General features: G+C 42.6%; 1 protein-coding gene across 1 annotated transcript in view; it reads left to right on the top strand.

Annotated features, from left to right (window-relative positions):
- Nucleotides 1-14,865, top strand: part of TGM6 (transglutaminase 6) — a 46,344-nt gene extending 31,479 nt beyond the window's left edge. Inside the window, exons 10-13 of the mRNA XM_074285185.1 lie at nt 9,902-10,249; nt 11,445-11,599; nt 12,547-12,680; nt 14,115-14,865. Coding sequence (XP_074141286.1) covers nt 9,902-10,249; nt 11,445-11,599; nt 12,547-12,680; nt 14,115-14,268 — 791 coding nt within the window. The 3' untranslated portion in view covers nt 14,269-14,865. The remainder of the gene's footprint in view (nt 1-9,901; nt 10,250-11,444; nt 11,600-12,546; nt 12,681-14,114) is intronic.
- Nucleotides 14,866-15,264: the final 399 nt, after the last annotated feature.

The following is a 15,264-nucleotide window of genomic DNA, read 5'->3' as shown; positions in this document are numbered from 1 at the left end:
TTCCATAAATGCGAACATCACAAAATAATTACTGTGAGAACAGAGGTTGCTCTTCTATTGCTTACACAGAGGAAACAGTCCATAGGCTGATTCTCATTAGTCCAAGAACTAGTGGGAACCACCCCATGCCCACTGATTGCCTTAGGAGGTGTAAAGTTGCCCATCAGTAGAGGTCTTCAAAGGGATACTTGAAGTCCAATTTTCAGTGATATGCTTGAAGGAGTGTTTGCTCTGGTACAGGGGGCTAGGGGTGCCCTCTCAATGGGAGATTCTGTGCCACTCAAGAAGTTGGAAGGCTGTTAGATATACTGCCTAGGTGGTAATGACTTAGATTGGGGCTCTGCCAGATGAGCTAATGCAAGAAGAGGTGGAGAATGTAACATAATAGGGACCGCAGGGCAAGCTGGGATACAGATAGAGCAGGGATTCTTTGCAGGAGCAGAGAAGTCGAAGTTGACTGGGTTATCTAAGAAGAAATCAATACCAAGTGATGATGGAACAGAAAGATGTGAGCTCGCCAAGCTGGAAGGGCACTGAGTTCATTGAAGGCTGAGATGAGTGGCTGAGATAGCTCCTAGAAGAGTAAATTGCATCAACATCAATAGAGATTCCCTAAGAAGAAGACGTGGGGGTTGTAATGGGGGCAACCCTGGGCTTTCCAAGCAATGGCAAAATGGCCCAGTCTGCATGGCCTTAAAGGGGTCCAAACAAGCACGGTTAAGGTCTTGAAGTGATTATCAAGAGGAATGGAAGGGAGAGCGGATGTCACCATAGCCAGAATGGGCACAAACGTACCTGAATCCTTTGATTCTTGGCTGCCAGTTCTTATCCCTAAAGGTGGGCTGAGTGGCCAGTAATGAGTATTTGCCCAGTTCCTAACAACTTCTGATAAAAATAACGTTTGTCATGTTTCTAGTAGTTTAAAATTTACAAAGCTCTGAAGGGAATAGTATCATCAATCCCATTTTAGAGAGGAGGAAATTGAGGCTCAGAGAGAAGAAAACTTGCCCAAAGCTACAGAGCTATTAAGCCTGAGTCAGGCTCAAACCACATTTCCTGACTACAAGCCCAAGATTCTTTCCAACTTCTCTTCCCTTCAAAGGGAAGAAGTCAGACGTCACTTTTCAAAGATTCTAACTCCTGAGGCACATTCATGTTTCTAGAATTAGCTGCAAGCTATGCCAAGTTTCAATTTAGTTTCTGAGTCAGACTTACAGTCATTCTTCTGGGGTAAATTAGTAGATGGGGAGAGAGGAAAGCTGAGGTTACCAAAGCCAGCCATGTGTGACGCACCCCCCGGGAAGGACCCTGGGAAGGAAAGGTACCACCAGAGAAGAGGTGCCAGCCCCTTCCGGGCTTTGGAGGCTTATCATGGAACCTTGGAGGGGGGAAATCAATTGATATCTCGACAAGAATCCCCTCAGTGAGTGATTCCTGCCTGACAACTGGACATCCCATCTCTATTCAGAGACCTTCAAGAAAAGGAAACTATGATTTTATGAGAGAAAGAACCATTCCCAGCCCCAGCTATCCAAGCTTTGCTGGTTAGGAAAGTGGGGATTTGAAAGTGGATACTAAAAGAAGGATGAACAAAGTTATTGTTATGCTAAATCTAATTATATGGAAGTGAATAACTTAATCTACCAATTATTGGGCTTTCATTAAGTGCCTACTTTTTTCCAGGTTTTGTACTAAGTGGGAGGAAAGGGTGGTAGCGGGGAAAGATAAAAAGTGAGAAAGTGCTTTCCCATGGCACTTTTGGATATATCGAACTATAAGGAATTTCTTCCTTATATTAAATCAAAACTTCCCCGTGCTAGTTTTGTCCTCTGAGAAGAATCTAATTCCCCTTTCTCATTTAACTCTTCAGCTCCTTGAACCCATCACTCTGCTTCCCTACCCACCCCCAGCCCCAGTACCAGCCTCCTCTCCAGTTCCTTCAAGAGACCTTCATATGGTCCTTAGTCCTCTCACCTTCCCTTAGACAAACTCTGGTGTCAATGATCCTCCTAAAATGTGAAGCCCCAGAACTAAATGCAACATGCCAAGTAGAGTCTAAGCAAGCAGAAGATGGCAGCATCACTTTCTGTGCACTGCATGCTGAACTCTGCACGTTGCCTCAAATCCTATTGATTTTTTAGCTCAACTCTAGAGCTTTACATTGATCTAGTTAGATGTATGCTCCTCTTTTTATCTCTCCCTTCCTTTCCCCCCCAAAAAAAATCTCTCCCCCATCCTAGCACAAAGCCTGGAAAAAAGTGGTTGTTTACTTGTGTCTTGACTCTTTTCATGAACTCTTTTCATGACCCCATTTGGAGTTTTCTTGGCCAAGACAATGGAGTGATTTACCATTTCCATCTCTAGCTCATTTTACATAGGAGGAAACTGAGGCAAACAGAATTAAATGACTTGTCCATAGTCACGTAGCTAGTGTCTGAGGCCAGAATTAAATTCAGGGAGATGAGTCTTCCTGACTCCAGGCCTGGAGCTCCATCCACTGCTCCACCTAGCTGCTCCTATAGAAAAAAAAAAAATAGGCACCTAATAAATTGCACTTTCCACCTAGCTAGATTTAGCATAACAAGAACTTTTTTCATCATCTCCTCTTACCAGATCCACATTTTCCTAACCAACCTCCAAAGCTTGAGATCTTGGGGATGAGGAGTAGCTCTTTCTTTCTATCAAAAAATCATGGAATTTCAGAACTGGAAGGGACCTCAGTAGCCATCTGATCCAGTCTCTATCTCCCCAAAAGGGTCTCTGAGTGACCACACACTATGGTCATTGGGCCCAGTTCTTGCCTTCAGTGACAGGGGACCTGCTACCACCCAGGCAGCCCAGCCCAATTCTGGAAACCTCTAGTCTATTAGGAAGATGAACCAATATCAAGCCTTTTTTTTTTTTAATTTATTTTAACATTTTTTGATAGTACATATGCATGGTTAATTTTTTACAACATTATCCCTTGCACTCCCTTCTGTGCCAAATTTTCCTCTCCTTCCCTCTACCCCCTCCCCTAGATGGCAGGCAGTCTCATACATATTAAATATGTTATAGCATATCCTAGGTACAATATATATGTGCAGAACCGATTTTTGTTGTTGTTGTTGTTGCACAGGAATAATTGGATTCAGATGGTAAAAATAAACTGGGAAGAGAAACAAAAAATACAAACAGTTTACACTCAATTCCCAGTGTTCCTTCTCGGGGGGAAGCTGTTTCTGTCCATCATTGATCAATTAGAACTGAATTAGATCTTCTCTTTGTTGAAGATACCCACTTCCAATAGAATTGATCCTCATACAGTATCATTGTTGAAGTGTATAATGATCCCCTAGTTCTGCTCGTTTCACTCAGCATCAGTTGATGTAAGTCTCTCCAAGCCTCTCTGTATTCATCCTACTGGTCATTTCTTACAGAACAATAATATTCCATAACCTTCATATACCATAATTTACCCAACCATTCTCCAATTGATGGGCATCCATTCATTTTCCAGTTTCTAGCCACTATGAAAAGGGCTGCCACAAAGATTTTGGCACATACAGGTCCCTTTCCCTTCTTTAGTATTTCCTTGGGGTATAAGCCCAGTAATAGCACTGCTGGATCAAAGGGTACAATATCAAGCCTTAACCTGCTTTTTTACAGCTTCTCCCTGCTTCTACCTTCTGGGGCCAAACTGAACAAGACTATTTTTGCTTTTTTTATATTCTCAGAGCTTCACCCAAAGCTTGACACATAAGTACTAAATAAATGTTTCTTTATTGATTTATTGACTTAAATATAATCCTTCTTCCAAGTGACAGCCCTTCAAATACTTAAAGGTAGCCACCATGTTCTCCCTAAATCTTCTCTTCTCCAGGCTAAACATTCTCAGTTCCTTCAAATAATAGTGGCTAACATTTATGCAGACCTTTGTGCTTTACATATATTATTTTATTTTTATAACAATTCTAGGGGCTAGGTGCTATTATTTCCCTCATTTCACAGATGATGAAACTGAGGTAGACAGAGGCTAAGTGACTTGTCCAAGGTCATACAGCAAATGTGTCTGAGGCAGGATTTGAACTTGGGTCTTTTTGATGACAACTCCAACACTCTAGCCACATGAGTCATTTCCTCATTCCAATTCATTTTACATATGAAGAAACTGAGTCAAACAGGGTTAAATGACTGACCCAAGGTCACACAGCTAGTAAGAGACTGAGGGTACACTTGAACTCAGGAAGAGGAGCCTTCTTAACTTCAGGTCCCTGGTGATCTATCCACTGAACCACCAAGCTGCCTGATCTGCCATTTGCTAACCTAGTCCAAAAAAGTAGAAATGAGATTAATTTAATATGACCTATTCTTTGTGCAGCCATACTCGCTATGTGTCCTTTTTCCTTTAAAAAAAATTCATTTAAAATTAATTTTACAAGCACTTACTATCTCTCCCTTCCATCCCCATTCCCCGATTTGAACAACTGAAAAAACAAATTCCCATAGTCCAGCAAAGCCAATTCCCACACTGACCCCATGCAAAAATGCACTTTTCATTGTGGTGCATCTCTCCAGCAGAACATGTGTAGGTGGTGGAGAGGAGATGATGTGATTTGTGATTCATCTTTAGTCTTCTGCACTCATTGTCTATCATTCTACTAATCAGAGTCCCGAAGTCTTTCAAAGTGATTTTTCTCTTTAATGGTGTCATCGTATAACTTGTTCCGGTAGTTGTGCTCACTTTGCTCTATATTGAGTCATAGAGGTCTTCCCACTTTTCTCTGAAATAGTCCATTTCATTATTTCTCATGGCACACTAATATTCCATTAGCATTCAGCTGTTCCTCTCAAATACCTCTCATTTTCCAGTTTTGGACTACTATAAAAAGAGCTGCTATAAATATCTTCGTGTATCTGGGACCTTTTCCTTGTTTTGGGCTCTCAGTCTCTAGTAGAGATAGTTCACCTTTTCCTAACCTCTTACATAATAGGTTTAATAATTGTTAATAATTAATTTAACTACTAACAATGTGTTTAATATGTTCGAGAATTTTGACAGGAGTGAATGTCTCCCTCCCTGATTTGCGATTTATGGATTTGATTTTCTTCCCATTTTTCTTTCTCCAGTCCTTCAGAACCTCTGCCATTTCCCACAGTATTTTAACAGTCACTGACAGGGGTTAAGAATCACATATGTCAGTGTTGACTTTGTTTTTCCTGTTGTTTGTTATTTAAATACTCAAAAGTAGTGTTAATCTGGATCAGCTGAGGGCCAAGAGCAGGGACCGTTCTCTTATCATCTCCTTCCTTACTTTGGGTACTAACCCCCTATTATCGACTTCTATTTTTGGTTCTGGTTTTGTGCTTCAATCCAAAGGATATTCTTAACATTTATTAAGCAGTACTCTGTGCCAGGCACTGCACCAAGCACTTTCTAATTGTTATTTCAGGTGATTATGACCACAACCCGGAGAAGTAGGCGCTATTATTATACTCACTTTATAGATGAGGAACTGAAGGAGACGGATTGATTGACTTATCCGGGGTACACAGTTACAAATGCTTGAGGCTACATTTGAATTCAGGTCTTCCTGGCTCCAGTTCTGGTCCTCTATACACTGCACTCTTGTAGCTCTTTACAATTCTGCTGTCAGGAGCTGCTGGAGACTTCCCTCCTAGGATTCCCTTTCCTCTATTCAATCTGTGTCTAGTTTATGCCTATTTATATGCTTTCTCCCATATTAGAAAGTAAGGTCCTCGAGGGCAGGAGATGCTTTTGCCTTCTTTGAATACCCAGTTTACTTAGTATAGTGTCTGGCACACAGCAAGCACTTAATAAATGCTGATTGTTTGCTTTAAGACCAAATGGAAAGTACAAAATTGTTGAGTGACAGAGCCCAAACACACACACACACACACACACACACACACACACACACACACACACCCCTATTGTGAGGCAACAAAGAGCTCTGGAAAGAATACGAGACTTGGAGTCAAGAGAGGTGGGTTTGGATTCCAGGTCTGAAACTGCATCTATGTCTGTGACTGCCCCTTTCTAAGGCACTCTCCTCATCTGTAAAATAGTAATAACCCTTGCATCCCCTTCCTCATGCAGTTTCCGAGGAAAACATTTTGTAAAGCCCTAGCTCCTCCTCCTAACACCTTCTGGAGCTCTGGAACTGGTCCTTTCATTAGTCAGATAAATGGGTAGAAAATATGGAAAGCTCCATGGTGTAAAGGAGAGAGTCAAAAAGATTTGACTTTAAACACTGATCCAACTCTTTGCCTCGGTTTTGTTATCTGAAAAAATAGAGATCATAGTATCACTTTCCTCCCAAGATAGTTTGAGGAATAAAGGAGATAATTTATGTAGAGCACTTTAAGGCACTAGATAAGGCACAGCATAAATATGTTGGGCCCGTATTAGCCAAGCTCCACGAGGCAGACTGAGTCATGGCCCTTTCCTATTACCGCCAAAGGAACCTGTTTGAAGTCCCATCTGCAGACCACACATTATTAAACAGTCAGACATTTCCCCACCAAGAGTCATGGAAGGACCATCCTTTGCCACCCCCACCCTCAAATTTGGCTCCTGAACAACCGGTTTTGAAAGAAACAGGGCATGCTGTGCTGGGGCCAGCTCCGAGCTATCTGTGTCTAGTGGGGATTGAGTCAGCACATAGGCTATGTCAGCATCGGCTTTGAGGGGGAACATGCTTGGAACACAGTGATTTATGACAACTGCGCCTAAGGTGTTGGCAGGAAGAGTGAGGTGGGGAAGGAGGGAACCTCAGAGGATGGGAGGGGAGGGAAGGCGAGCAGAACCTCAGAAAGAAGTGGGCGTTGGCTCCATGGGGCTTTAGAAATTAGGTCTTCTGAGATAAGAGCTGGTTTTCCTTCCCTGTCTCCCCAAAGTGACAGATTATCCCCCGTGCATATAAATGGGAGAAGGTGGGAAGCAATGGAAAGAACTGGAGTCAGAAGATTACAATTCAAATCTGGCTATCTACTGATCCCCAGCTGTGTGACAACATTGGGCAAATCCCTTAATTTCTCAAGTCCTCAGTTTCCCTTTCTGTGAACCTGGGGATTGAAGTAAATGTAACAATTTGTGAAAAAGTTGGCTCCAAACTGTGACACACTCCAGGATAACAGAATCCAGTTTGATGAAATCTCTAGAGTCATCCACCTGTGTGGCTGGGCTGCTCTGTTGAATGAAGGCTCAGTCACAGTCAGAGAGGGTGATGATGAAGGCCTAGCCACTGCTGTTTGCTCCCCTCCTCAGTGACAGTGACCCAGGCTCATGCCATTTAGAACTGGGAAGGACCTTAGAGATGAATCTAGTCCAACTCGCATGTAGAGGGCCAGGAGGTAAGAATCCATTGCAGCTTTTGATACTTACAGTAGCTTGGCTCACCAATTTCCCTTTTCTATATACAACAGCAGAGACATACTTATTAATATATTGATAAGAAACTGGTGACTGAAGCAAAATGCAAATTCAGCTATATAATGGATCAAAGATATACCTTTGAACTTAGGACAGGAAAAGCAGCCCTTGATGGAGACTAAAGGCATTTGGGAGAAAGATACTTGAGGACATTGGTATGATAAGTTTACTCTGATGTGTATCACAACTATTTACTCTCTTTTGAAGCAGCCAAAATCTGGGCTTAATCATTTGCATCTCAATAGATTGAGTTTGTTAGAAAGGATACAGGAATATCAAAGAGTGTATTTTATATTGACTCTATATTGGAGATATATATATATATATATGACTCTCTAATCAATGAATTTGAAGAGTTCATAATGAATTATCTCCGCCTGGTCCCTGAATCACACACTCATTTCACTGGAGCTTGTCTTCCAACACTCACATGCTTTCCAGAGAAAGAAACTGAAGCCCCCAAACATTGTGATTTGTCCAAGAAGACAGAGCCACTAGGTAGATGAATGTATAAGACTCACATCTGTAAAGAATTTTAAGGTTTGCAGAATACTTTCTTCAAAATAATTCTATGAAATAGGTAGTCTGAAAGATTCTATGATCTGCCCAGGGTAAGTAAGCAGCTTAGAGTCATCAAAGTACAACCCCCTCTCCACACATTCTGCTTCCTTGTGGTTATTGTGGGACTTCAAAAAAGTGAGAAATCCATTTTTTCCACCCAGCCCCTATCCTGTGCCCAACACTAGCATGGAAGAAAGAAAAAATATGAGCACTGCATCAAAAAGGCATCAAGGCTTGGTCCGATGGACAGTTTCTTGACTAAAGTCAGAAAACCTAAGTTCTATTTGAATTCTGACAGTAACTTCTTGTGTGACATTGGGCAAATCATTGAATCTCTCCATACCCCAGTTTTCCCATCTATAACATGAAGTTAATTTACAATTTTAATTTTATTTAAAACTTTAAAGTGCTCCATAAATGTGTCACGATTATTGATTTGAAGTATCAACAGAACATAAGGAAAATCTCACTTCTGTAACTACCCAGACAAATTTCCCTCATTTGTAGATAACTGGGGAAAAGAGACTCTTACTCAACTAATAAGTATATATTAGGTATCCACTATGTGCTGGACACTGGAAATAGAGACTAAATGTTAAACTGTCCCTGCCCTTGGGAGTTTACATTCTAGAGGAAGGCACCCATATGGAATGAAATGTATGCAAAATATATGCAGAAGGAATAGATTCAAGGTAATTTGATGAGAGAAGCACTAAAACTGGGGTAGAGGGGGATCAGGAAAGCTTCCATGAAGAGAATAGAGATCAGATTTAGCTTTGAAGGAAAATGTCCGTTTTAAGTGGCAGAGAGGAGGAGGAAGACTTCATTGCATGGCCAGCCTTTAAAAAGGCACGGACACTGGAGAGGGGATGTTTTGTGTAGGGAATACCAAGAAGGGCAATTTGGCTGGGCCAAAAACTGCCTAAATGAGAGTACAATAAATTTGGATTAGAAGATTGCCATCAGGCTGTAAAACAGGGCTTTAAATGACAAACAGAAGACTCTAAATTAATAGGAAGGCACTGGACTTTATTAAGTCAGAGAACAACATGGTTTAGGTAATTCACTTTGGCAATTTACTTTGGCAGCTGTGTGGAGGATAGATTGTAGATAGCATTCTTAGCAAAAAGACCAATTAGGATAGTATTGTAATAGTCCAGGAGAGAGTTAAGGAAGCCTTAACTAAGGCAGGGTCACATGGAATGGAAAGGAGATGGATGTGAATAATGGCACGGGAAGAGAAATAATAAGACTTGACCCACTTATTGGAGTCATAGGGTAAGAAGAATCAAAGATGGCTCCAAGGCTGAAAACCTGGATGACTAGAAAGGTACCTGCTCTTTAATGGAATTAAAGAAGTTCAGAAAAGGACTTTGGAGACAACATAAGCTCTGTTTATGAGTCTGACGTGCCTGTAAGATGTCCAGTCAGTAAACTAGCATTTATTAAGTACTTGCCATGCACGAGACTAATCTCTGGACAGAGGTTTGTGATGTGAGACTCTCAGGAGAGAAGCTAGGACTTCATCTAAAGAGCCGGAATCCACTACAGAGAGAGAATCATTAAAGCCACAAGTTGATGAATCCCCTTTAGAAAGTTTGTAGAGAAAGACAGTGTATGTTGGGGATGGAGAAGAGGGGGATGAGTTTGGGTAAGGAGCTATGGGATTTGGACAGAATCTGTCCTCTGGGAAAGAAGGAAGGGAACCTTAGGGGTCTGAACTCCCAGCCTTCACCCTGGCTTGCCCATGGCCTGACCTTTAGAAGCTGGTCCAACTGGCTTCAGAGAGAGTATTCTGGGACAAGAACCTGTGGAGCCTGTGCCTGGAGCCCCGGCTCTGGGGCCCATGGCATTCATTAATAATCAATAGCCATGGCATGATAATCATTCTCTTCTGACCCTCAGGATCCCGGAAGGAAAGGCAGGTGTACAGGAAAGCGGTGAGGAAGCTCTTTGGGGTGGAAGCCTCGGGGAGAAGAGATAGGATCCGGAGGGCCAGTGGCCGAGGCTGGGCCTCCTGGAGGGATGACGTTCTGGAGCCGGCCAAGAAGCCCAACATCACGGGCAAGTTCAAGCTTCTGGAGCCACCCGTCATCGGCCAGAACATCAAGCTGGCCATCTGTCTCACCAATCTCACCTCCCGCCTCCAGAGGGTCAAGGTGAACCTGAGCGCAGCCACCATCCTCTACACTCGGAGACCAGTGGCTGAGATCCTGCACGAATCCCATTCAATTAAATTAGAGCCAGAAGAAGGTAACCTCCTCCCCTAGAAGGGCAGATCTGGGGGGATGGCCTCAGGACACAAGGGGCTCTGCCCTGGAGAGCTCAGTGGGAAAATCCCTCCTTCCGTGAGTGAGGGGGGAGGGGGAGGGAAGAAGGAACAATGTGGGCCAGAACTTCCTGCTCTGACCACTTAGTAATGGATTCATTTGGATTAAGGACTAGGAAGGCTTCCTGGAAGAGTCAAGGCCCAATCCAAGGCTTGGCTGAAGCAAAGATTCAAATAAGCAGAGAGAGAATGGATTATTTCCTTAGAGGTCCGTAAGTTCAGACCGAGAAGAGATTTCTTTAAGAGGCATCTAGTCCAACTCCTTCATTTAGAGCTGGGGAAACTGAGATGCCCCAAAAGTTATGTTGATGGGGGTTGAGGTCCCTTTAAGAAACCCCCCCCATGGCTGACCTTTGATTCACAAATCCTGGTCATCGGGCCTGTCCCAGACCCCATCAGATCTGAGCCAACTTGGGACATCACCCACAAGCTCCTTTGGGTATAAAAGAGCCAGCCTGGAGCTCTCTCTTGGCAGGAGCCCTCCCCCCAACATGGTATCCTTCTGGCCATGTAAGGGTTCCTGCCCGCCCAGCGGCCACCTTTGGCCCTGGCATCTTTCTACCTTTGCCCTTACTTCTAAACCCCTACAATAAACCTTTTTTTTTTATCAATCTAGGTTTTCGGGCCTGTAAATTCCTTTTACAGGAGACTCTGCACCATCACACGACTATCTTTGCGTCGACCCAAGAGGGGTTCCCCCTTCCCTAACTCTCATCAATGTGCCTTGTTCATGACTACACAGACAGAAGAGGCAGGATTTGAATCCTGGTCCTCTGACTTCACAGCCATCACTCTTTCCATCCCAATCCTCCTTTAAGGGCAGGATCTGTATCTTACAGTCTAATCTAGACAGGCCAGGTTCTACAGGAAGCACTCAGTAGGTAATTGATTTGAATGGATCTTAAGTGTCACAGACAGTGAATGACCTTAGCAAGATTTGAACCCAAGTCTTCTGGATCCAGTGGATAGAGTGCTGGGCCTGGAATCAGGAAGATCTGAGTTCAAATTTGGCCTCAGACACTCACGAATTGTGTAACCCTGAACAAGTCACTGAACCCCGTTTGCCTCAGTTTCCCCATTTGTAAAACAAGCTGGCTCCAACTCCCATTTCTCTTTCAGAAAAGAGGATCCCTGTGGAGATCTCATACTCAGAGTACAAAGAAGACTTGACAGATGACAAGAAGATCCTGGTGGCTGCCATGTGCCTGGTCTCTAAAGGGGAGAAGCTCCTGCTAGAGAAGGACATCACTCTGGAAGACTTCATTGCCATTAAGGTCCAACTAGCCCAAGGCACCAGTGGGCTCCAAAAGAGAGGCTTGAGTCTGGGGTGAAGGGAGTGGTAAAGGACAACAACAATTTATGGAGTGCCTGTTACATGTCCAGCATTGTGCTAAGTGCTGAAGATATAAAGAAAGGCAAAGGATAGTCCTTGCCCTGGAGGAGCTTACAATCTAATAGGGGAGACTACATGCAAACATTGTACAAATACAATCTAGGCAGGATAAATTAAAGACAATTTCAGAAGGGAGGCACTGAGATTAAAGGGAATGTTTTCTGGAGAAGGTGAGATTTTAACTGAGACTTGAAGGAGGCCGAGGAAGCCAGATGGTGGAGACAGGAGAGAGAGAATTCCAGGTGCTGGGGGCGGCCAGTGAAAATGCCCAGAGGAAAAACTTGTTTGGGGAATAGCAAGGAGGCCAGTGTCCCTGAACCAAAAGGTGTGTGAAAGGCAGCAAGGTATAAGAAGACTGAAATGGCAGAAAGGGTCAGTCTTTGAAGAGCTTTATTTATAAGGCAAACAAATAAGGGATTTTATATTTAATCCTGGAAATGATAGGGAGTCACTAGAATTTACTGAATAGGGAGATGACATGGTCAGACTTATACTTTAAAAAGATCACTTTGGGGACAACTTTGAGGAGAAGTGAATAGAGTATGGCTCTAGAGTCAGAGGGACCTGAGTTCAAATTCAACCTCAGATACTTACTGTGAGACTATAGACAAGTCACTTACCTCAACTACCTCCCTCACCAAAAAATCCATTTGACTATTGACTGGTGGATGGACTAAACTGGGGAGAGACCTTTAATGGTTCCTTCCTGCTTCCTCTTGCTGTGATTCTATGGAGAGCCCCTTTCATGCCTCCAAACTTTGTCGGGGATGATGGTGTCCAAGAAGGAAATGGCTCAGAAACCAATCTGCTGTGGTGTTGCCTCTCCAGATGCTGAGTCCTGCCGTGGTAGGGGAAGCTCTTGCCGTGGAGGTCACGATTGCCAATCCCCTGTCTGAGCGTGTAGAGGACTGCCTGCTGATCATGGAGGGCAGTGGGCTCCTCAGGGAGCAGCTCAACATCGAGTAAGTAGAGGAGCTGGGAGGGGAGATGAGAGAGGAGCAGGGAGCCAGACCCTGCAGCAAGGCATTTCCGAGGGCCTGGCTGGGAGTTGGGGCCAGGGGCCAGGAAGTAGAACTGTCTGCTGAGGAGTCCAGGAAACATAGCCAAAGGGGGCATTTTTTTCCCCTAAGGTCTGCCATGCAGGTTTTTTGTTTGTTTGTTTGTTTGTTTGGGTTTTTGTTTTTTTTTTTTTTGCAACATAATTTTATTGAAAATATTTGAGTACAATAGCAGAGGAAATAACAGGAAATTCATTTTGTAACAGTGACCTCATCAGCACAAGAACCACAAACAAAACAATTCTGGGACATTAACAATAGCTAATAAAGGAAAGATAGGGTATAAATACTTATTGATATGACAATTTTGGAGACAGCAACTTTGATATGATAGTTTCCTAGTCATGTTACTTGGAAAGGGCCATGTAAAACTAATGGTTATAAGCATTGTACAAGCATCTTTGAGCCTCAGTTTCCCCATCTGGAAAACTTGTGGGCAAGCTCAGAGGGGGTGATGTATATTGAAGCAGAATTGTGATACGGTAGAAAGAGGAATTTAGTGACTTGGGATTAAATCTGGTCTCAGACACTCACTAGTTCTCTGCACCTCATTTTCTATATCTATAAAATGGGAACAAATGATTCACCTCCTAATTCACAGGGTTGTTGTGAGGAAAAGCATAATATGGTCTTTCTAAGGTTCCTTCCAGCTCTATATCCATTAATCCTAAAGTAATAAAAATATTTAAAGTTTTAGTATACTGTAATATAAAACATAATAATATAAATTAATATTAAAATGTATTTATTTATATTATATAAAAATTTATACATAAATATTGAATGATATGAATAAAACAAAATAATATTAAAATACTAAAGCTGTAAAAAGAAAGTCTGCAAATAATGAAGTGCTATGCAACTGAGCTATTGTTATTACAGATGGTGAGGGTCTGGCATGGGGGGAAGGGAGTAAAAACTTGTGGGCAGGGAAAATCAATAAAGACTTTTTGGAGGAGGTAAGACTTAGTTGGGCTTTGAAACGGGAAGGATTTAGAAGGTGGAGAAGGGGAGGCAGGATATTCCAGGCATGGGAACTACATAAGCAAAAATATGGAGGAAGGAAAGAACCTGATGCATGGAAGGCTCTGAGGAGATGGTATCTATCCAAAATTGAAGCAGGGTTAATATAAAAGAGTAGAGAAGAGAGGAGAGAAAGGAGAATGATACTTGAGAGTTAAATTGGAACCAGATGGTGAAGAGTTATCCAACACTAGGTAGAGCAGTTTGGACTTGGTTCTGTAGGCCAGCAAAGGGGTTTTAATTGCAAAGGAATTTGTACTGTTCATTCCTAGAGACAAGAATAGCTCGACCCTCATTCTTTCTTCTTGGTTCTAGCGTGCCAGCCCTGGAGCCCCAAGAGAGGGCTAGAGTCCAGTTCGAGATCACACCATACAAAAGTGGAAGCAGGCAGCTGCAGGTGGATCTTATCAGCACCCACTTCCCAAATATCAAAGGCTTCCTCATCATCCACGTGGCCACCACGAAGTGATAGGGCTGGTGAGGATTTGGGAAAGCACTGATGGGAGACACAAAGAGAGTCCACCACCTTCTTCTAGTTCCAAGACCTTAATTAGTGAAGGACCTGAGTTCTAAACCAAGCCAAGCCTCCAACTTATCATGTGGCCTCCTTAAAGAAATATGATGGTCTGAAGGTACAGAAGGAGACATGTTTTCACACATGGCCAATGCAGAATTTGTTTTGCTTGACTATACATATTTGTTATGAGTTTTCTCTTAATTTGTTTTTTTGGGTTTTTTTTTCCAAGGGGGAAAGGTAGGAGGGAGAGGAAATCATTTTTTGTGAATTAAAAATTAAATTTAAAAACCTATATAAATAATAATAACTAGCATTTATGTCATGCTTTAAGGTTTGAAAAATATTTTGTTACAACAGTCCTGTGAAGTAAGCTACTTTTATTACATCCACTTTACAAATGAGGAAACTGAGTCACACAGAGGTTAACCCATGCCCGGGGTCACACAGCTAATGTCTGAGACAGGATTGGAAATTAGGTCTTCCTAATTGCAATTCCTATACCCTACCATCATTTTTTTTTAAAATAAACTTTAAAAAGTGCATATCAAATTATTGTGTGGCCTTGGGCAGATTTCTTCACTCACTCCTGATTTCAGATTCTTTTGAGGCAAAATGAGGTTAGACTCTAAGATCCCATTCATTTCTTATATTTTATATTCTATGGCTCCTTCTCTAAAATGCTATGTTCTGGGGTGCTCTGAGCCTCCTCCCCCCAACCCGAAGCCTTCACCTGCCCCTCCACCACACGCCAACATGATGACATAGCTTCTAGATCCTAAGATTTGTTCTGGTCCTGGTATACTGTGGGTTAAATGGACTAAAGAACTTCCACGACTCTTGTGAAAATTGGAAAAAGGCCTTCATCTGTCATCTCCCAAACCAAAAGGAGATGTGGGAGTAGCTCCTCCAAGGTCTGTCCTACTTTCTGTGTCTTCTCTATATTCATTA

Source organism: Sminthopsis crassicaudata, chromosome 2, assembly GCF_048593235.1.
Source record: "Sminthopsis crassicaudata isolate SCR6 chromosome 2, ASM4859323v1, whole genome shotgun sequence".
NCBI lineage: Eukaryota > Metazoa > Chordata > Mammalia > Dasyuromorphia > Dasyuridae > Sminthopsis > Sminthopsis crassicaudata.
Note: the sequence above shows the minus strand (reverse complement) of the source record. Positions and strands in the feature narration are given on the sequence as shown.